We start from the raw sequence: 23,557 nt of genomic DNA, 5'->3' as shown, positions 1-23,557 counted from the left end.
TGGCTTCAGCTCAATGTCATTTTATGTCAGCTCTATGAGTTGTTCCTCCACTTCCCCATCTTCCTCAGTATTTGAAAATGGATTTATCACCCAATCTGGAATTTCCATCAAAAGAAGATCCTGATATTGCTCAGACATCTAGGTCTTAGAATGTTAGAGAAACAACTTTAGCTGGATAGTCACATCCCTTCAATAACATCATTGTAATTTTCAGTTTCATTAATTTCCACAATATCAACACTAGCTTTGCTACTAACCCCTCCCAAAAACCATCTGCATAGTCTTTAAGATTTGGTGGTCTAAATATCAAAAACGGTTGACTCGCATCACACATCTAAGCAAAACTGAAGTACAATCTATTTTTCCTTTTTTTAAAAAAAAATCAATTTTAAGATTTATATTACTGTTTTCATCCAGTTCCCATCCAAAAATGGCAAGAAACTCTGGTGTCATTTTTTTTAAGCAACCATGGACAGATAATTGCTCATACTTGCCTTAATATCATTGGCCAAGTTTCTTATTGGCTATGCTAACCAAGAGATGCTCTGGTCATTGTTAACCCTGCTGCAAAATTTACGTGTGCACATATCCACACATACAAAGGCATACAGTATAATCTTATCTCCTTCAGATTGATAATTATTTTGCACGACACAAACATTCTGCCTTTAAATGCTTATGTGGTTTCAATGGCTAAACTTCTGTTCACCGAACCAACTATTCGAAACCAATAATTCCGCAAGGAGAGAGGATGGGAATGGGGATATTTCAAAAACTAAACACATATCCTAAAAGAAAATCCACCCGCGACCAGCATTGAATGGAGCTTTTATAGCTTTAGAATAAATGAGCTGGAAGGGACCTTGGAGGTCTTCTGATTCAGCCCCCTGCTCAAGCAGGAGAATCTATACCAGAGGTCTTCAAACTTGGCAACTTTAAGACTTGTGGACTTCAACTCCCAGAATTCTCCAGACAGCTATGGACTTCAAGTCCCAGCTATGCTGGCTGGAGAATTCTGGGAGTTGAAGTCCACAAGTCTTAAAGTTGCCAGGTTTGGGGACCCCTGACCTATACTATAGTAGTATATACATATTTATACTATACCTATATCAAAGAAAGCTCCCGTGAGTTTAACAACACCCGTATTTCCAAGGCTAGAAATGGAAGATTGCAATGCGAGCGAGCTCCTGCTGGTAATCCAAACCTCCCTAGCCAAAATCCACACCACCAAAAGGGAGTGAACGCACTTCCACTCATCATCTCCCTTCTCCCAGTTACTTTTACCCAGCAGCGTCTCCATGCAAAGGAAAAGGATGGCACGAAACATGTGACCGTTTTTTAAACCAATGGCAAAGAGCTCTCTCGCAAGCTCAACTAGAATTAGATTGGGGGGAAGTTCCCCCTGACAAGACCGTGCACGATCTCCCCACCCACCGAATGTTTTTTTTAAAAACGCCTTTTCACAAGCCAAGCCGGTCGGTTAAGACGCCGGCAGTGTTGGGGGGGGCAGGCGATTGAAGTGGCGCGCACCCCTCTCCTGGGAGGAAGGCGGTGATTGGAGGGGAGGGTGGTGATGATGCTTAAAGGGAAACCTGCAGCTATTTCCAGGTTTGTTTGGGTGATTTCGTCCTTCTGCGCCGATGGGCTTTAAACAGTCCATCTTCTGCTCGGCAAGTTTCTCCTTTCCATCTGAGAATTAGCTTAGGGGAAGCTACCAACCTAGGGGCGACGCCCTCTGCAGCCAACACAATACACAATCTTTTTTTCCTCACCCTCTTAGTGCCCCCCTGCTGCCCCCCCCTTGCCTCTTAGTGCCCCCAAGTCATCCCCCCCAAGGGGTGGTACCGCTCACTTTGGGAACCACTGAACTAGAGGGGAAAAAATCTATAGTCTAATCTCAAAAGAACAAGACTATAACTAATTTCAAAAGAACATGACTTCTTATGATACACTGAATCCCAAACTAACTTACCACACTTTAACCAAACTTATTTGAACCTAACTGTACAGTTATGGATCAGTGGATTGTACAAACCAAGAAAAATGGACTGAGTTACTGATGGGTAACTATGCTATGTAAATTCAGCCCATGTATGAATTCTTCCCATCACTAATACGCTCATCCTTTTTTTGTTACCTTCTTCTGGTGCTGAACTCTCTGGAGAGGTATCTTTATCAGAGCTGCCTGATGAAGCTGCTTTGTTCATCTGTTTCTTCATGGCTCCCTTCTTCTCTACTTTTGCAGCTTTTCCTTTCTTTTTGTTTTTAGAACCCCCTACTGTCCACTGTAGCATAAAAGGAAAGATGGGAGTTATGAGACAAGGCTGAAGTACCTTCAAAGATTTCATGAAACTAAATGGACAGAAGTTTGGATTTTAATGTAAATATATACTAAAACAGCTATGAACAAAATTTAATTTGATGAGTTAAGAAAATCACAGCTATAAAATAAAAACAATATTGTATTATAACTATATACAAATAAAAAGCAGAATTAAGAGGGTTTTTTTAGAAAAGCAAATGAAGAACAGAAAGCCAACTTTATTAGTTGCAGTTTGCCAACAACATTGCATACTTCTCTTAATCATTTCCCTTCAATCAATAAATTTCAGATGAAAATTATATTTACATTGAAGATGAGAGGATTGAATTTCCTGATAAATTAGATAATCAATCTTTGCATGTTGGCATTTCCTTTTAAGATTTTCTTGTTTTAAGAGCAACCATTTCGAAATACTTTTCCCACAGGAATCAAGGGAATATTAGCTACTTGCCAGCTCAGGACATATACTCTCACAAAGCCATGCAGTATCAAATGTATCTAGCCTTCACAAATGTGTTTCATATTTAATGTGAATAATCTCAGCAGCAGAACTGAACTAATTGACATTACGTTGTTTTATTCAATTTAACAGTTAAACACAAACTAACCTCAATATCACTGTCTGAAGTCTCAGAGTCTGAAGATGCTGTAGGCTTGCTAGCAGGTGCTTCCTTTTCTTCAGAATCACCACGTTTCCGCTTGGCCAATGACAGGAGCTCCTGGAAGAAAACAAATACAGAGTGTCTTAAGCGTAAACTCTCTCCAAAGTTGAAGAGAGAGAATTTACACTCAAATCTCCCATCTGAATCCTAACAGAATGTTAAATAAGATGCTTAAATAAATGCTTAAAATTCTTTAAAATAATATGTCATGCTAAGGTCTGTCCTACAAACCAAAATGAAAAATGTACATAGGAAGTGTCTTTCCCATTAGACTCCTACTCCTTCGAATTTCTTTCTGAATAAAGTTCTTGGGAGCCTGACTTTTCTTAGTTAATAGGGGGGATTCCTATTATTTGCCGTATTCCATTTTTATGTTTTGATTCTTATTAAGTAGGATTCCTCACCAGTTTCACACAATATTGGAACAAAGAAAGGCAGAACTGAAGAAACATTAACACTATGTCATATGTAGTTCTACAACTTGGTGGTAAAACCATTTTTCTTTTAAAAATCTGAACTTAAAACGGTTATCAGCAAAGCATTTTCAGATATTCAAAAATGTATTATAGCAATAGCAATTAAGACTTATATAAAGTTCCCTAGTGCTTTACAGCACTCTCTGAGTGATTTACAGAGTCAGCATATTGCCCCCAACAATCTGGAGTCTCATTTTACCAACTTCGGAAGGATGGAAGGCTGAGTTAACCTTGAGCTGCTCAGGATGAAACTCCTAGCTGTGGGCAGTTAGTCTGCAATACTGCAGGCTAACCAGTGAGCCATCGGAGCTCTTATATTATATAACTGAGTATTTGGTATTGGTATCATAATAATTAAGGATTATTTAAATATTTTGTCAAAACAAAGGGTAGATTCCAAGATTACACAAGGAATAGGAATTCCCTTTTTTATCCATACAATTCTTTAAAATACTTGGAAAACTCACTAAACCTCTGGATAGGAGAGGGAGGTATATGCAGAAAGTTATAGTCATAGGAAAAAGCAAAATTCTTAACTTTTAACACATTTCAACATATATTTATTTTAGTAATATTGAATGTTACAACAAATGTTATATCTTCATTTACATGAAGTCCATTGCATAATTTAAATAAACATAAGTGCACATTTCACATTTGGAAAAAATAAGTCCATTCCCGTGTTTATCAATACCTCAAATAACTGAACTTAGAATCAGGTGCAAATGATTGCAACATCATTAGAGAGAACATGGGAGGAAGGACATCATAGCAAGTTTAGCCGGAGATTAGAATGCAAATAGCTGAAAGAAGTCTGTAAGAACCCTAGAATTCCATTTAATGACTTGGAGATATCAGACACATAATGCCAAAGTGAATGAGACAACCATTTAAAAAGTTGCACAGATTCAATCTGCAGGAGAAGTTCTGCCAGGGGGAAACCTCTGCTATCTAGAACAAATATCAGTGCATGAGTAAAGTTGCTTATGAACACTTAGGCAAAGACTAAGACTTCTGGAACATTGTGCTCTGGACAGACAAGATAAAAACAGAGTGATTTGGCCATAGTACCAGGAGGCATGTTTGAAAGTCAAAGATAACATTTTACTCGAAGAACCTGACACCAATTGTAAAGTGTGGTGCTGGAAAATACGGTTTGGGGCTTTGGGGTACTTGAGGTTGCTTTTCATTTTAAAACATTGTGCTCATAATTTAAAGTCTTTTAGAAGGTCTGAATTTATAAACATTTCACAATAAACTGAACTACATTGAGATGATTTAGAACCTGCATTCTTTGAGATTATTGTACAATTCTTATTAAAGTCTTTGTTACTGAAGCACAGACTTGGGGGGGGGGGATCACTCAACTATAAAATTCTGTTAAATAACAAACCACAGATGCAGTAAGAGGGTTGAAAGGAAATAAAATTGTTCGAGATGAAATGGCCTGTATATAGATTCTGCTTGGCAGAAATAATGTATGATATTTAAACATCTGTCACAAAACTATTAACCCACGCATAATTGAAAAGTACAAATTATTTAATGGAGTTCCCCTGACCCTAGGAGAAGAGTATTAAACATTTTCTTCCTGTCTCTAACTGTTCTTCCAGGTTAAAGGCATTTTTCAACTTGGAAGTTACAAATAGACTGGGACCAGATGAAGCTTAAAAAGTAGTAGTCTTTTTATTATACAGTATATAAGACATGGTTTTAAGAGAGAGGACTGCCTTTGGCTCAGGATGGTGGTAGTGAGGAGTTTCTGCACAGAACCTTCAGTACATCCCTTCTGGTGTATTTTTCTCAATTTTATTTTAAAGGGTAATTATAGTGCAGTTTCCCCAAATCTTTATTATTTGTATTTTCCTTGAGTATCTTTTTCATGGGGGGGGGGGGATTTGTGAAAAAAATGTTACTCTTAAATTACAGAAATCAGTCAGTCAGTCAGTCAGTCAGTCAGTCAGTCTGTCTGTCTGTCTGTCTATCTATCATCTATCTATCTATCTATCTATCTATCTATCTATCTATCTATCTATCTATCTATCTATCATCTATCTATCATCTATCAATCAATCATCTGTCTGTCCGTCCTTAAGAGCTGTGGTGGCGCAGCCAATGATTAAAATGTAGTACTGCAGGCTAACTCACTGATCATTCCAGGAATTTGATTCTGACCAGCTCAAGGTTGGCACAGCCTTCCATCCTTTCAACAATTTGGGTAAAATGAGGATCCAGATTGTCGGGGGCAATATGCTGATTCTGCAAACCACTTAGAGAGGGCTGTAAAGGACTGTGAATTGATATATAAGTCTAAATGCTATTGCTGTCTGTCTGTCTGTCTGTCTGTCCGTCCGTCCCAAGCCATGTGATCACCTTTTAAGATCTGATAAACAAAGTCAATGCGGAAGCTAGATTCACTTAACAACAGAGTTACTAACTTATCAACCGCAGTGATTCGCTTACCAGCTGAAGCAAGACAGGTAGTAAAATGGGGCAAAATTCAATTAATAAATGTCTCACTTAACAACAGAAATTTTGGGCTCAGTTGTAGTTGGAAGTTGATGATTAACTATATGCAGTACTGTAGTTGCACAGAATGATCAATGTTTTAATTTCCATTCTAAGAGAATTACAGACTATACAACTTGTCCTCTGGTTGTTGTTGTTTTTTTTTACAGAAATCCATGTTTTGTCATGTGACAAAAATCCTATTTAGAATATGGGTTGTACAAATACTTATGCTGGGGAAAACTCAAGCTTTACTCAGAGGGTCTCTCTCCATAGCCATTAACTGTCTTTTCTGATAAAAAGTATTATTCAGCTATGGTTTCTCACCTACAAATGAATGCAAAGTACCCCCCAAATATTCAAAACGTATGACTTCAGGTGAGGATTTATGGCAAAGCAGATGTCCCTGAAGGGGGGGGGGTGGAATGGCAATGGAGGTGGTGGCCAGATTTGTGGCCAGTGCAGTCTTTTTCAGATAAAGGACAGGTTGTGAGATTGTGACTTGTGAGTAGACTGCAGAATTGAAGATTCTTGTGGTTGACTGGTGAGTCAAGCAGCTGGGAGTCAAGGGAATTCAATGAAGCTCACAACCATAATGTACCCTATAAGGACACAAGGTTCCCAAAGTCTCATTGTTTAATCATTTTTGGAAACTACTTAACCGCTTTTCAACTATTAAAAACCTTCAGCTCAACAAGCTTTATAACATTTACTGAGTTACCCCCAAAACTTAGAAAAATAAACTTAAAACACAAATTTAAGGACATTTTTAAAAAGGTTTTTTTTTAAATAAACAGCTAAAAAATTAAAAACTTGATTTTTTTAAAAGCTACAAATAGACTAAGGGTCCAGATGAATTTGAAAGAAGATTCTGAAATTAATTGTAAGAATCCTTCCCATGAGAAAATGCTATTTTTTTATTCTAAAAGAAAAATAGGATGGGACTTTGAAGGTTGCATACTAAAAGGAACGAGAAGAAATTAAAGATTACAATTAAAGGAGAAAAAATATTTAACTTCAAATTAGTATTACAAAATGGAGCAAAATACTTTAGCGTTGGACGTACACAACCACGATTGAGTCCAAAATGTCTGTTGCTAAGCAAGTCCGCTGTTAAATGAGTTCCCATTTTACAACCTATCTTGCCACAGTTGTTAAGTGAATCTGGACTTCCCATTGGCTCTGCTTGTCAAAAGGTCGCAAAAGGTGATTGACTACATGATCCTAGGACAATGCAACCATCATAAATATGAATTATTTGCCAAACGACCAAATTTTGATCAGATGATCATGGAGTTCCTGCAACAGTTGTAAGTGTGAAAATGGTCATAAGTCACTTTTTTTCTGTGATGTTGTAACATTGAATGGTCACTAAATGAACTGCTGTAAGTCGGGGACTAACTATTGAAGAATATTTGTGAACAATGGTCTCAGAAGTTAACTTTAAGAGTGTCAGCCATTATAAATAAATTGTTTGAAAGAGGAACAAGTTTTACCAAACAAGACTGACATTGATTTGAATGTGGATTTAAAAATGACAAACTATAAGAATACGGATTATACAAATGAAACTGGCTGATGCCTTATAGAATTAAAAGGGATATACATTACAAACAACAAACCAAAAGTGTAACTTGGACAACATTTATATATTGGATTTACAAAAGAGAAAGATTTTGTGAAAAGGACAAAGAAAAAAATGCAAATAAATCAAGTTCTAAGTCATTATTTGAAAGAGTTAAAGATCAAGATTGTTAAAGGTAAAAGAAAGAATATAAGGTTTATTTCATCAGAGTTAAAATAGACAAGTTATCTCTGATAACTGTTAATGGACTTTTGCTGACCAGGACCGAATGATGAGGCTTTAAAGATTTGTTGACAGACAAGAGATGAGATATGGAAAGAAGAGATCATCTGTTGTATATTAAGAAAAGGTGATAAGTTACTAACATTGTTTTATATTTGTTGAGATGAAGAGAGAAGTTATTTTTTTACATATTTATTTTTCTTGTCATTCCTTTTTTTTTTCCTTAAATTTTATTGTTTTGTTCTTTTTAGTTTGTGTTAGTTTTTACTTTAATTGTAATAATATTTTTTATTAAACAAAATTTACCAATTAATTGTTATAATTTGCATGATTGATAGAATACTTAGGATTTTTTATTTGTATTCTTAAGCTGTAAAACCTAACATTAAAGCAAATTCAAAGTAACTCATCAAGAATAAACAACCACTCCTATTTATACAATTTCCTACATAACCTAGCATACCAAAATGATGCATATAGATCAACACTAATCAGATAAAATTGGACTGTACCCAATAGTATCATTCTATGACAGAATAGGTTTTTCTTTCCATCTCTATGCTGGTGCACAACTTTAGTTCCAAAGGACTGGAAGATTCACTATAGACTATCTGAAGGATATAGCTCAATAAATGAAGAGAAAAAGGAAGTGTTAACATATAGCACTTGATGTAGGCTAGTCATTTTATGAATAGAATTATTTCCATTGAATTCAGTAAAATTGGTTTCAACTAAGAGAACAGTGTTAGTTTTGTTGATGTGTGAATACAGTATATACATTTGGAAATCATCTATTGTTTTTCAGAGAATCATAACTTCCAAAGTAAAAGTAACTCGTGTTGTAGTTTGGACTGAATAAGAATTAGCAGCATTGTAAGATATTAGCTGGTATCTTGTACAACACATAACTTTGGTCTTTATTTCTCTTCCATAACAGATTGGATTAAGCATTACAAAAATGTAATAGTATTTCCCCAAATGACACCTGCATTCAAATTGAAGATAACACAGCATCAGCCATTAGAAAAGCACTTACAAATAAATATAATCAGAAGAAAAAGTAAGAAAAAAATACGGTGACAAGAGGTTCATTTGTGGAAATCTGTGGAAATGCATTCCTTAAATACAGATTTAAAGTGGATGAGCCCACCTAATATTGACCAGAAGTACAAATATTTTCTATTCTTATTGAAAAGGAGTTGGAGCAGGCAGTAAATTTATACAGCAAAGCAATAATATCAAATTGATACACTGATCCAAGTCTGCTATAGAACTTCATATATTGGTCTCATTTTTTTCTTTTGCTAGTGAAAGAAAAATGGGAAAGAGGGTAAGTTTCTACACCCCGCTATTAAAAAAAATCTAGGATCTATCAATCCAAGAGCAAAACTGCTATGGGCTCAAAATATGTGGATGGATGATTGAATATTACGGGATCTAAATAAACCAGAATCCATCAGGATTGGAAAATGATGAAATTCTTTAAATCTGAGAAATATACTCCATCTATTCTATAATATTACCAACAACTTGATATGCTTTATCTTACAGTTTTCATTAACAGCAAAATGCATATACAAATTTATGGAATTTCCAGACTGACAAGACATTATAGACACTATCATGAGTGAGTGTTGACTCTTGAGAAAGTGTTGGCCATTTTGGTATTGCAGTTACTTGCAAATAGCTTTTTTACAAAGGCTTTTTCAGTAGTTAATATCTGAAACTATGTCTGATGGAGAGTCTAGTTTCTTTCACCAATTTTAAATTCCTTATATTATCCAATAACATAGCAACAGATCTTCAACAAAAAGAGGAAAGCTGGAACAAGAGATTCCTTATAATTGGTGGCTACATTGGCTATCCAAATGAGTATATAAAAAACAAAACATAGGAATTGTTCATAATTACAATAAATTGAACAGAAATACAAGCTTCCACAGATAACCATTAGCTGGCCTCATGCCACATCATTCCCACAGTACATCTCCCATTCCAAACAGCTAACATCCATGAAAAAAGATACAAAAGGCATATTCCTGTTGAAGCAAATTCAGCTTATTCGAAGTGTCGTAAATTATGAAGAATATTAATATTGAGAATATTTTGTAGCATGCCATAAAATATGTGACACTGTCTTAGTATAAGAAACAATTCTAACTTTCAAGATGAAATGAAACAATAATGGAAACTTGTAATTTGAGCTGAAGAAAGGTAGACATAACACCTCAGGAACATGACTTTATGTTTCTTATCCTGTTCCCTATTTCCTATTGAAAATGTTGAGCAAAAACTGTTTTTTTGTATGCTCAGCTTCTCCACTATAAAGTTCCTTTTCTTGACAGAAAGCTAAGGAGTCGAGACTTAGAAAAGTTCATCAGTAACTATTTCTCTATCGCTGCTTTTTCCAATTTTGCACATATCAGGTATGTTAAGATTGCACTGCTATCATCTGCAGTCTATACAGCCGTACAGATGCCAACTAGTAGTGATAAGAGTTTGTTAAATTTAGAAGGCCCTAGACTCAGGAAAACTTTTTTAGGAGGAGACAGAGAAGATATTAGGCACTTTTCACAATCAGATCTGCTTTCTTTGTTGAATAGGTATTACTGTCCAAAACTTATAGACTTCAGGAGTGGCAATCAAACCCTGCTTTTCAACCCAAGAGTAATACAAAACATCATTTATTTGCTGATCACCATGATTTCCACCCATCCCTGATATTAGGAGGAAACTTTATTGGGATAAAATATGTTATCCCTGTTGCGAAACCCATTGTGCTTCTCTTTCCAATCATCTGTATTCCTCCTTAGATTTTATGAGCCTTGGATGGTGTCAAAATAAATAGGGAAATAATTTGATAGCACTGGTATAACCAGGAAGACTTAAGCCAGTCTCTCTCATAGTCTGGAAATGAAATGACAGTAATGTTATGGGAACTCAGAACAAAAAAAATTGTGGGCATGTTTGTACTATGGTTACATACAAGTGGAGACATGGACAAAATCTGATCCTCCTATCCAAAATGTATATTATCATTTATTGATTTTGGCCTAGTTTCTATAATAGTTGCTCACTGTTCTATGATTATATGCTTTACATACACAAAGATCAACCCAGAAGAATACGCATATCAATGGAGAGAAACCAAAGCAGTCTTCCACAAAATTTTTTATTTGAGATGCAACGACAGGAGTTTAGAATCTTTTCGCGCGGTCAAAGAATGATAATTATGTTACCCACACTGGTGCCATATTGAAAAAGGCAAGCTTAGAGACAAAATTAACCTCAGCATATAAAAATTCAGTGAAAAATGAGTGCACTGTAAAATAATTACATGAGGGAAACCTTCTTTGCATCATAAAATAATCTACATGAGGGGAACCTTTTTTGCGCAATAAAATAATCTACATGAGGGGAACCTTTTTTGCACAATAAAATAATCTACGTGAGGGGAACCTTTTTTGCACAATAAAATAATCTACGTGAGGGGAACCTTCTTTGCTACAAACAGAAAGATCGTCCCTCAACTCTATAAATGTTGCAGAGACATTGAGAAACAGGGTAAATTCAAGAAAAGGTTGCAAATCAAGAGATGGGTCCAAAACCCAGGAGAATTTTAAAATAAAACCAATAAATGATAATATACATTTTGGATAGGATGATTAGTTTTTGTCCATGTCTCCATTTGTATGTAACCATAGTACAAACATGTCCACAATTTTTTTTGTTCTGAGTTCCCATGACATTATTGTCATTTCATTTCCAGACTATGAGAGAGACTGGCTTAAGTCTTCCTTGGCTGTACCAGTGCTATCAAATTATTTCCCTATTTATTTTGACACCATCCAAGCCTCATAAAATCTAAGGAGGAATACAGATGATTGGAAAGAGAAGCACAATGGGTTTCACAATAGGTATAACATATTTTTTTCCCAATAGAGTTTCCTCCTAATATCAGGGATGGGTGGAAATCATGATAACCAGCAAAGAAATGATGTTTGGTATTAATCTTGGGTTGAAAAGCAGGGTTTGATTGCCACTCGTTAAGTCTATAATAAAATTTTAAAATAGAGCTTAGGAGGAGAAAGAAGGGCTGCACAGAGAAAGTGGTTACAACATTCCATCTCCCATCATTCCCACAGCTATCAGGGGGATAACTCAAACAGATCTCACCCTCACGGATCTCTCTCTCCAAGTCACCACATACTCTGCATCCAGCCACCTGCCAGACTGGATCCTTTTCGCTTAACTCCAAGCTCTTATTCGTCTCCGCTGCCTCGACACCCCCGCGTTTCAAAAGCCCTAAAATTTTTACTCCCATCCCCTGAACCACGTTTGTTGCCAGAGTCCTCTCTCCGCGATCCCGATGTATAGAGGTAAAACCACACACTCTCCCCTCTATCAGGAGGCGCACGACTCCCCTTCCGCGCTAGCCCGGGCAGAGAAGAAGAGAGAGACGAAAGCCGTTTAGATGCGAGCGGGAGTAGGTACCACTACGGCACCCATCCGAGGCGATCCAGGCAAAAGCGAGGATGGAGTCCCGGGGCCCAGTTCGGCGGCGGTAGTCGCGCCACAAATCTCACCTGGTCCAGGTTCTCCTCGCTGCCGCTGTCCTCGGTGTCTGAGTCAATGAGGACCCGGCCTTTCCGCTTCTTCACCATGGCGGAGCTGGCGCCGCCGCTCCCGTCCCCTCCTCACAGCGGGCCCAGCGGACGGTGTGCGGCACTTCCAGCGGCAGGCCTTTGCCAAAGCCAGGGAGCCGCTCGCCCGCCCGCCCGCCAGCCAGCCAACCCGGGACACAAAGGGCACCGAGCATGCGCCATGCGACGCGTCGGATGTAGGCGTGGCCGGCGTAGAAAGCGCTACTGGCCGTTAGGCCCCTGAGTCGACGGGGGGGGGCGGAGTTAAAGGGCGTTCCCCTGTCAGTTGGGGTGGAGGGAGAAGTGCTGTAGTCCCAAAGGAGCCGTCGTCGGGGGCAGAGGCCAATGGTGGGGTGGTTTCCTTAGATGGGTGCATGCCGCTCTTTTTCTTTTTGGGAACCAGTGTGAGCTTAAGATCCCATTTCACAGGCGGTATAAAAGCTTGGCCAGGCCCGACGTTGTAGAAAGAGGGCCCGATGGGATTTTTTGGAAGCCCCTTGTAGTCCTCCTGCCGTTTACGTCAGTTATCTTCGACCAGGCTAAAAAAAAACAATCAGTAAACGAAACCTCTCTCTTTCTCCACCTTCTAAAAGGCATTAAAAGCTATAGGTTTTCTAGTCGGGGGAGCAAAATGTCCGTGCCCTGCAGCCCTGATTTACGCGAGATAAACGGAACGGAACCTTCGTTATATAGGCAGTCGTTCCTTTGAGGAGCCCGGACGACTTTCATCGTTGGACTCGCCTGCGTAGAACTCGGGCCAAAAGACGGTGGCGAATACAAGGTGAGCGAAGGTTTGCAAAGGTTAATTCCCGGTTGAACTATAGTACCCATCATCCCCAGTCTGCATTGGTAGAACGTACCCACACATTGTCTGGGAAGAACCATAATCTACTATATTGGGAATGAGAATTAAGTGAAACTATTGGTTGCAAGTTAGCGGTGAACTTATTACTTTTTTAAGGAAGCAGAAAGCCAAGACGACGGAGAAGGCTAGAAACGGAGCGAACTGAGTGCATTGCCCCTCTCAGTGGATTTACTGGTTTATAGCTATCTAGTTTTTCCTATGCTCCTTAAGAATGTTGAAAAATTTGTGTTGAATAAATGTTGAAAAATTATTTCAAGCTAAGGCAGAAAGCTCTTCTCAGAGTTTCTGAGAGAAGAGAAACTTCTCAGGTTTGTCTCTCAGCAACCATGGAAACTCTCTTGAATCAGAGGCCCCAATTCTACAATAGATGAAAGGTTTTTTAAAAGGCACACCAAGATTCAGTCAATCTTAGGTGATGCCTCAGAAAGCCAAGCAGAATTTGACCTGGTTGATAGTTGGATGGATGGAGGCTAGGATTGCAGGCTAGGCTGCGAAACCAAATCTATGGAAGAAGGCAGTGGCAAACTTACATGTGGTGGCCCTGACCATATAATCACCAAAACTGATCCTGACTCAATAAAGTCTTTACGAAGTAAACTGATGCTTGATGAATGCTTGTTTAAATAACTAGTATTTTCCAGTTTGTGTTCTCATTGCTGAGTTTATGTGTGCAGTTCTATTAAAACACTTGTGCTCTAATTACATATTTATTTTCTTTCATTTCCTTTTGCAGTATAGATATCACAAATGAAAAGGCTGACATTTCTTTAAGAATATTGTGCATGTTTAGTTTAACACATACATACGTACATACATACATATATATGGGGAGGAGAATTTACTGGTTTTTTTCTTCAGTGGATCTGGGTGGATCCTACATGTTAAATGTTAAATTTATTTGATCACTTTTTCTTTTTTTGAACACTATTTTTCCCCTGTTTAGTTGTGTGTTGAATGTATGCTTTTGTTTTGTTTCTGTTTTGTGATAAAACAATAAATAATATTTTTAAAGAATATGTTGTATGTCATATGCTATCTACATGTTATTGAAAGTGTTACTTATGGTAATACAGTTAACAAGGTATGTACATCTTAGTATATTTTGGGAAGTAAATGAAACTAGAAACTTTATTTTTGAAATGTTTTTTTATTTGTATTATAACAGGTAAAGGTAAACTGCATTAACCAGAAATAGATACCAGTATCTTTGTTTGGATAAGGGAAGCGGCTCATCAATATTCATTTATGGCTTCATTTCTCAAAATGCTGGATTTTCTCTCTTTGATAAACAAACAGTACTGCCAAAGAAGCTTGTGTAGGACTCTTGCAAATGGTCATCAGGCAAGGTGGTACAATGGCTATCAGAGACCCGGAATACCTTTTGAGAAAATTTCACCACGGAAGACAATTGATAACTTTAAGAAAGTAATGGAAGAACTCAAAACACAATGTGGGCTTGTAAAGAAAGAGACAATTGATTTTATGAAAGAGATTGATCAAAAACCAGTACAAGATTTTATATTGAATCAGACAAAAGTGGTATGGGAATTTCGTAGTGAAGAAGATATAAATAAATGGGTGCTTGGTTCTGACAGAGTGATTGGAGGGAAAAGTGAAATTTCTATAAAGCTGGATAAGAATAAACAGTATGCTATCGTGTCTGGGAACCTCAATACTGCTGTGCCTCATGACGGAATGACAAAATATAGTGGATATTGTGCCATGATATCAAAACCAGAAATGGTGAGTACAATCATATTCACTTAAAAGAGTGTTTTAGTCTTTAAGACAAAACTGACTTTCATTTCAAAAACTTCAAACAATTTTTTATTTTTGTACAAATCTAGCCAATTACATTAATTAATTAGGTGTAATTGAACGATGTGGTTTAAAATAAAGTGCACTCAACCATTACATTAAGAATTTAAATCTCAAAGTTTTAAAACATGTTAGTTATAATTTTCCACAAAATACAGAATTTTTTTCCAAACCTGTTCTTTTTGTAATATAGAATGAGATTTGCTGTTCAATCGTGTCAGTGGTTGCTCAAAAATAAAACTGCTGCATTTAATGGAGCCTAATCTTAAGTAAATTAGCTGATGCCAGTAAGTAGTTGACTTCAACAATCTTGAAACACTAAATAGTACTAATCAACAGAGACTGCCAGGTATCCCAAGGACTTGAACAAAATCAAGTTTTAAAAATTCCTGTAAGAAGGCTACAGCAGTCCACTTCCCCGTTGTGGCCAAGAAAAAACTTACAAATATGCCCAAATAGTCACCAGGATTCAGGTTTGTCTTGAGTGAATTTTTGCCTTTATTTGTAATGTTAAGGAACAGTTCATTGAGCAGCATACATTTTAAAGTTTTTTTTCCAAACGTTTATCATGTTTTTAAAGCCCACTTCGTAGCCATTTTAACTGCATTGGGGGTGTGCAGATTATTTGTTTGCTTTTTCAATGATAGTGATTAATAAGCAAATTGACACGGCTTGTAAAATTAGACTCGGTTATCATCTGTTGTGAAGTAGTGGTACAGTGTAACATGTCAAACTTGGCTGTAGATGTTGTTTGGGGAACAGATGTCTCTAGAATTTTTCTGTCTGCTGCACTTAATGTTGCATTCTGTTACCCTCAAATGTCACCTATAAACAAGGCATATTGATCTAAGGGTGTGTGGAAATTGGCACTGTAACAATTTTACTAGTCTGGAAATTTGGATAGTTTCTGGTATCTTATCCAAGAATATTTGAAAACAGTTTTCTCAAATAGGGTGGGGTTGATACAAATTGTGTTAGTGCAGTGGGTTTGTGTGTGTGGTTCTGTTCAGTTGCTTATTTCATGATAAATTTCTGATGAAAAAGTATTGTTATGACTGAATCCACTTGTCATGACAGCTATGTGAAAAGGATAGAGCACATTAATAGAAAAGAACACCTCAGTGGTGAACAGAATAATATTAAGAAAACCACATATAAAGGAGAAGGGAAATTTGCCAACTGTAATAATTGGTGAAATACTAAAAGTAATATTATATATTTTGACAGCTTGCTTTTAATAGGACAAAGGTACATGACTGGTCAAATTTTAATAGTCTATGTCTGCGTGTCCGTGGTGATGGTAGACCGTGGATGTTAAACATCAATCCAAACAAATTTGACCCTACTTCAGTGAAGGATTCTTATAACTACTTCATATTCCCCCGAGGGGGGCCATATTGGGAGGAAATTGAGGTAACATTATGGTTTTTTTTGATACTATTATAGAAAGCATGGATTCTGATATTTAAAAAAATAGGCAAGCAATCTTTGAATTTAAATTTTTGAAACATGAAAAAAGGATTATTTTCTTATGTGATTTCCCCCCTAACTTGGATTTTTTGTAAGAGTTTGAGAGTTGCAAACTGCCATTAACCCATGGAGTTCGATTACTCCAGTTGCTGTAATACTTTTGGATTGAAAATATTTTTCTTTATTAAGAAAAGTAGCATGCAATTGCCTATGCAGCTATAGTCAATTGAGACAATTTACTATACAAAAAATATTGAAAAGGTTGTACAGTGGGGCAAAAAAGTATTTAGTCAACCACCAATTGTGCAAGTTCTCCCACTTAAAAAGATGAGAGAGGCCTGTAATTGGCATCATAGGTAGACCTCAACTATGAGAGACAAAATGTAAAAAAAAAACCCAAACAATCACATTGGCTGATTTGGAAATAATTTATTTGCAAATTATGCTGGAAAATAAGTATTTGGTCAGTATCAAAAGTTCTTCTCAATATTTCGTTATATATCCTTTGTTGGCAATGACAGAGGTCAAACGTTTTCTGTAAGTCTTCACAAGGTTGGCACACACTGTTGCTGGTCTACGTTCCCTCTAAGCTGCGCGGCTGCGCTAGCGCGCACTTGAAAAGCAAATGCCGCGCAGTAGCTTCCAACTTCCGCGCAGTGTTTTTTAGCATGATGAATCCAGAGCCAAATCCTCGGCTCTGCCAGCTGCCTTCCTCCCCCGAAACGTAACTACCCAGCCGGGGAGAGCAACGAAGCCGAAATGATACCATTTAATTCAGGACCAAGAGGAATCAACAAGCTGGGCAGGTAACCCCCCACCCCACCTGCCGCCGCCACCACCGGCAGCAACCCCTGTCTCCGTTCAAGCTTGTCACGGAGTGGCTGCCAGTTCTGTCTTTCAGCAGGCCCAGCCAATCACCGCATGAGCAACTTAAAGGCGGTCATGAATAATAAGTGTCTCCCGGGCCCTCGGGGATAGACTCGGCCTCCGCACCAGGACTGCTTTTAAAGCTCTGAGCGTGTAAGGCAGGCAGCGAGTCCGCAAATTGTTTTCCTGAAAATAATCTCCACTTAACGGAGAGGGGCTTCCTTGTGATAACTGTGAACAGGACCACCGGCCCCGAAGGGCTGCTGGAAGCACATTAGAGCACTCTGCCTTTGGGGAAGCGGTTGGATTTCAGGTTACCGATCGGTCTGTTGCACATATCTATTGGAAAGTATAGGCACATAACACACACACACACACACATTTAGTCTGGGAGGGGATTTCTTTCTGTTTGATTCTGAAAGTGTAGGGTCATATACCTCTTTCCCTTATCTATCAGGGGAAGGCTTTGCTGACACTTGCATGCTGTCATTATCTATTTTCTTTTTAAATGCTTTGAATTAGTCTTCTGTTTTTTTTACCAATGGCACCAGAGAAGAAAGGGATAATATTCAGGAAACAGAAAACTGACCTAATGTATTGGTTTGCCTCTTTTATGCATCTTTGTCTGAAAGTCTGAAAATTAGTACTTACAAATCAACATTTCATCACACATTCCATGCATTATTATATCATTTGCATATGAAAAGGCTGTATATTAAATGAGCCATTTAATATATTGAAAACCAACTTTATTTTCTGTTGGTTCATCCTCTCAAAGGTGACTGATCAGATTTCTTTAGCAAGTTCAAATTGGCTAACCTCCATGTAGTTTGTTTTGGCAGTTTGTTCTACTAGTTTTGGGGGGATCAGCCATGGTCAGCTAGGTGATACCATCCATAGTATTGATACAGCAAATGGTTCCAGTTCTTGGATCATCATATAAAAACAAATGGTTAAATATACTTTACAGCCAGCCAATATATAAATGTTGTATACATGCAACTCAATAAATAATAGGTTTGTTTCTTTATGTACCCCAATTGCTAATCTACATCAATTGGTAATTTATTCATTACTTGCTAATATCACTGCAGACTATTGGATAGTAAGGGGGAAAGTATGAAGCATATAAAGTAATTCATAGTATGAAAATGTGGATAGATCCTTTTCCCATAGAGAGTCATCCATTGAACTTGAATACAAGTAGTCCTCAACTTACTGTATATATTACATAGTCATATATTATATAACAGTTTTAATTAAGCGGGTATCTTGAATAAACATAACTTTGAATTTCAAATAACACTGATTTTGTTGTCTTGGGTGACATCTGTGAAAAAAATTTAGGTGCTCAGGCATGAAAATGTGCCGCTCAAACACTATACTTTTCCACTCACACTGAAAAAAAATTAGAGGGAACATTGTTGCTGGTATGTTGGCCCATTCCTCCATGCAGATCTCCTCTAAAGCAGTGATGTTTTGGGGCTGTCGCTGGGCAACACGGACTCCCTCCAAAGGTTTTCTATGGGGTTGAGATCTGGAGACTGGCTAGGCCACTCCAGGACCTTCTTACGAAGCCACTCCTTCATTGCCCGGGCAGTATGTTTGGAATCATTGTCATGTTAAAAGACCCAGCCACGTTTCATCTTCAATGCCCTTGCTGATGGAAGGAGGTTTGCACTCAAAATCTCACAATACATGGCCCCATTCATTCTGTCCTGTACACGGATCAGTCGTCCTAGTCCCTTTGCAGAAAAACAGCCCCAAAGCATGATGTTGCCACCCCCGTGCTTCACAGTAGGTATGGTGTTCTTTGGATGCAACTCAGCATTCTCTCTCCTCCAAACACGACGAGTTGTGTTTCTACCAAACAGTTCTATTTTGGTTTCATCTGACCATATGACATTCTCCCAATCCTCTTCTGGATCATTCAAATGCTCTCTAGCAAACTTCAGATGGGCCCGGACATGGACTGACTTAAGCAGGGGGACACGTCTGGCACTGCAGGATCTGAGTCCCTGGCGGCGTAGTGTGTTACTGATGGTAGCCTTTGTTACGTTGGTCCCAGTTCTCTGCAGGTCATTCACTAGGTCCCCCCGTGTGATCCTGGGATTTTTGCTCACCGTTCTTGGGATCATTTTGAGCCCACGGGGTGAGATCTTGCGTGGAGCCCCAGATCGAGGGAGATTATCAGTGGTCTTGTATGTCTTCCATTTTCTAATTATTGCTCCCACAATTGATTTGTTCACACCAAGCTGCTTGCCTATTGCAGGTTCAGTCTTCCCAGCCTGGTGCAGGTCTACAATTTTGTTTCTGGTGTCCTTTGACAGCTCTTTGGTCTTCACCATAGTGGAGTTTGGAGTGTGACTGTTTGAGGTTGTGGACAGGTGTCTTTTATACTGATGACAAGTTCGAACGGGTGCCATTGATACAGGTAATGAGTGCAGGACAGAGGAGCCTCCTAAAGAAGAAGGTACAGGTCTGTGAGAGCCAGAAATCTTGCTTGTTTGTAGGTGACCAAATACTTATTTTCCACCATAATTTGCAAATAAATTATTTCCAAATCAGCCAATGTGATTGTTTGGTCTTTTTTTTTTTACATTTTGTCTGTCACAGTTGAGGTCTACCTATGATGCCAATTACAGGCCTCTCATCTTTTTAAGTGGGAGAACTTGCACAATTGGTGGTTGACTAAATACTTTTTTGCCCCACTGTATGTAAGAAAGTGAGAATTGGTTATATCAGGAGAAACTTTTAAAATGGCTTAAATACTATAGCAGTGATGGCGAACCTATGGCATGCGTGCCACAAGTGGCACGCAGAGCCATTTGTCAGGGCACGCGAGGCACTGCCTTGTCAGCTGGCCAGCGCGCATGCGCGCGCTGGCCAGCTGAGTTCACCTTTTTAAAAGCTAGTTTTCGCCTTCCCCAGGCGCCAGAGGCTTTATAGGAGCCTGGGGAGAGCGAAAAGAGCCCCCCCCGCCCCCCCGGAGGCTTCAGGGACCGTCCAGAGGCTTCCCTGAAGCTTTCAGAATGCTTAAAACCACCCTCTGAGCAAACCGGATGTGACTTCCGGTTTGCTTGGAGGGTGGTTTTAAGCGCTCCGAAGGCATCAGGGAAGCCTCCGGATGGTCCCTGAAGCCTCCGGAGGGCCTTGGGGGGGGGAGGCTCTTTTCGCCCTCCCCAGGCTCCTATAAAGCCTCTGGAGCCTGGGGAGGGCGAAAAAAGCATGTAAAAATGGGGCGTTTTGCGCGCATGCGCACTGGGGATCGCACATTGCATTATGGGTTCGGCACGCCCGCACACGACCCCCCCGCGCTCCCACTTGTGGCACGCGAGCCAAAAAAGGTTCGCCATCGCTGTACTATAGAGATGGGTTACTTTAAGAAATGTGTGTGGTAAAACAGTCAAGAAAAGAAGGGATGTTAATGAATGTATATTGAATAGAAATGTCAGTGTTCATTAAAAGATGTATGAAATAAAAATGAATGTATTGAAAGAAATATTCAAATGCTCACATTTTCTAGCTGATCTGTAAATTCTTTATAACAGGTTCCATTTTCTAAGTTCTTTTTTACAAGCCATGGGAGAATCCAGGATGGCCAGTATAAAATCTGGCCAGATAGGGTAAGTGGTTTTTAAACTTGCTATTTGAAAATGCACATCTAAGTTCTGTGATCAAAGTCTTAATTATTTTATTCACTGAATTTGATTTATATCCTGCCTTTTTGCACTGGTAGTGATATCAAGGTAGCTAACTAAACTAGATTAACTAGACTAAACTAACTAAAATAAAAAGCAGTGTTAAAAACTAAATAAAATAATATATATGAACGATTATACTCACTCTTATCAATTCCAGGCAGATTGTCCACTTGGGGAAGAAATGTTTGTTTATGCATTTCCTAAAGTTTCAGGAGGGTGTACTCCACCCAATATTTTTTTGTCTGGAAATGTAATAAGCATTTTCTCTTCATCCACCTCATTACAAAAAACACTGAAGAATATACTATCCAGGAATAATCCATGTGGCACTCTATTTGATACCTTTCTCCAGTTTGATGAGGAACCAGAATTTGAGACTTCTCAAGTCAGCTGTGCAGATTATACCGGTTAGACCACACTTAACTAGCTTGTTAATCAACATCATGAGGATTTTTATCGTCTATTTTGCTGAAGCCAATGTATCCTATGTCTGTAGCATTCCCATTAAGAAAGTTTCTCAAATCAAAGAACAAAATAAGTTAGCATAGGCTGGTTCTTGACAACTTCATCTAATTTAATAAGTACCAAAGTTCACTTTTTCTGGAATATTCCCAGGTGTCAGACTGTTTGAACTACAGATCTTCAGAACTACAGTTCAAAAGCTAGATGTTCTCTTTTCCTATTTTGCGAGGGACATTTGCTTCCTTCTGATCATTTGGCACTATTAGTTCTCCATAATTTATTAAATATGATATATATCAAGCATCGCATGTATCAGACAGTCAGCTAGTCCCTTCAGTACCCTAATATGAAATTAAACTGGCTCTAAATATTGAAACACTTCTAAAGTGAAAAGATATTCCCCGATTGTCATTTTTTTGAGGAACTCTGGCTTCGTTCTGACTGTTCATATTTGGTGTAACATAGGGACAGAAAACGAATCAAATTCTTCATTATGTTTTCCATCTTGAATCCAGACTCTAGTCGTTCTTACTTTCTATGTAACTAAGACAACTAGAACATTAAAAGCAAGTACGATAGTTGGATTTTTGTTGTACTCTTTGTGATTTTCCTGAAGATATTCCATTATTAATTTAGGCTAAAATCAGTGTGGTATGGTAAAACAAGCTCAGCAAACACCCTGAAGTACATAATATTCTCTATTGTGATAATTATGACAGACCTTCTATGCAATGAATGAAGTGTAATTGATTGTTTAAAGGCAACAAGTTTTAGCAGTATGCATCTTACGATAATCCATTCTAGTCAGTTTGGTTTAATGATTGAAGCGTTGGACTAAAAGTGGAAAATCTGAGTTCTAGTCCTGGTTTAGGTACAAAAGCCAGTTGGGTTACCTATTATTTCAGAGCTTTCAGCCTTGAAGGTACATAGATTTTTGATGGAGGAAAGACTGCTGAATCTGGGTACTAAAGGAAGAGGAAGAGGTTTGGAACATTTTTGAGTTCTCCAGAAATTCTGTTCTTGAATTAAATAAGTTTTGAATGTTGCTAATCAAGAACTATGTAGATGAGGTTTCATCTTGTTTATGAATAAATTGTATCAAGTTAGGCTTGATAGACATGAGATAAATAAATACTGCATGGCTTTAGCAGTATTTTTGTGAGAATAATACAAAGTGGTGGTTTTTTTTTTAACAGATCAGCACATTGGGACTTACTCTGGCTGATAAAGTAGATGGTCCATTCCAGCTGGATATAGACTTCATTGGATTGTTCAGTGACCAATCACATACAGAAACATTTGCCTATGAACTCTATGAAAAAAATTTCAAGAAATAGAACAAATGGAGAACAATTGTTCCTTTCAGTTTTCAATATTTCTGCAATTGCATGCCATTCAGTAGTAAGCTACAGTTGAATAGTGGACTTATCAGTTGAATATAAGCTACACAATTCGTTATGGAAAAACAACCAAAATCATAGTAAAATAAGGACTATGATAATGCCATCTAGCATGCAGTCATTTAGCCACCACCTGGATTTAAATGGTGATGGGAAGTAAAACTAATGTGGACTTGCTCCCCAACCCCCAATTAATAAAGAACATTGGTATAAGAAACAGAACTGAGCTTATCCTACTTTTAACGTGTAGTTTTCTGAGTTACATTGACCAAAAGAAAATTACTGAATTCCTTTTAACTGAAGGAGAAATGAATTGTTATGAATATCAAAATGTTGTACATAATAAATTGATTGTCATCAAGTTGTTTTTGATGTCTAACGACCTATCCCTAACCTATTTTAGATCTTCCAAAATTGCATCCATTGCCACTAAGTCCATCCACCTTGATGTTCATCATTTTCCTATCTTCCACTTTTTCTAGCATTAGCCTTTTGCAGAAAGCTAGATTTTCAGACATGTCTGAAGTAGGATAATTTAAGCCTCTGGGCTGA

General features: G+C 38.0%; 2 protein-coding genes across 2 annotated transcripts in view; one reads left to right on the top strand and one right to left on the bottom strand.

Annotated features, from left to right (window-relative positions):
• RTF1 (RTF1 homolog, Paf1/RNA polymerase II complex component) overlaps positions 1–12,597 on the bottom strand; it is a 33,095-nt gene extending 20,498 nt beyond the window's left edge. The window contains exons 1-3 of the mRNA XM_081954094.1: positions 12,363–12,597; positions 2,932–3,042; positions 2,138–2,285 (exon numbers count right to left, since the gene is read on the bottom strand). Of these exons, the coding sequence (XP_081810220.1) occupies positions 2,138–2,285; positions 2,932–3,042; positions 12,363–12,440 (337 nt within the window). The 5' untranslated portion in view covers positions 12,441–12,597. The remainder of the gene's footprint in view (positions 1–2,137; positions 2,286–2,931; positions 3,043–12,362) is intronic.
• Positions 12,598–12,689: 92 nt separating this feature from the next.
• Positions 12,690–23,525, top strand: NDUFAF1 (NADH:ubiquinone oxidoreductase complex assembly factor 1). Its single transcript, XM_081954133.1, has 5 exons — positions 12,690–13,200; positions 14,450–15,027; positions 16,330–16,515; positions 20,991–21,065; positions 22,802–23,525. The coding sequence occupies exons 2-5, from the start codon at positions 14,530–14,532 to the stop codon at positions 22,940–22,942; spliced, it is 900 nt and encodes a 299-aa protein (XP_081810259.1). The 5' UTR covers positions 12,690–13,200; positions 14,450–14,529; the 3' UTR covers positions 22,943–23,525.
• The last annotated feature ends 32 nt before the right edge of the window (positions 23,526–23,557 follow it).

Source organism: Natrix helvetica (assembly GCF_964273705.1).
Source record: "Natrix helvetica genome assembly, chromosome: 1".
Taxonomy (NCBI): Eukaryota; Metazoa; Chordata; class Lepidosauria; order Squamata; family Natricidae; genus Natrix; species Natrix helvetica.
This window is presented reverse-complemented; position numbering and strand designations above follow the sequence as displayed.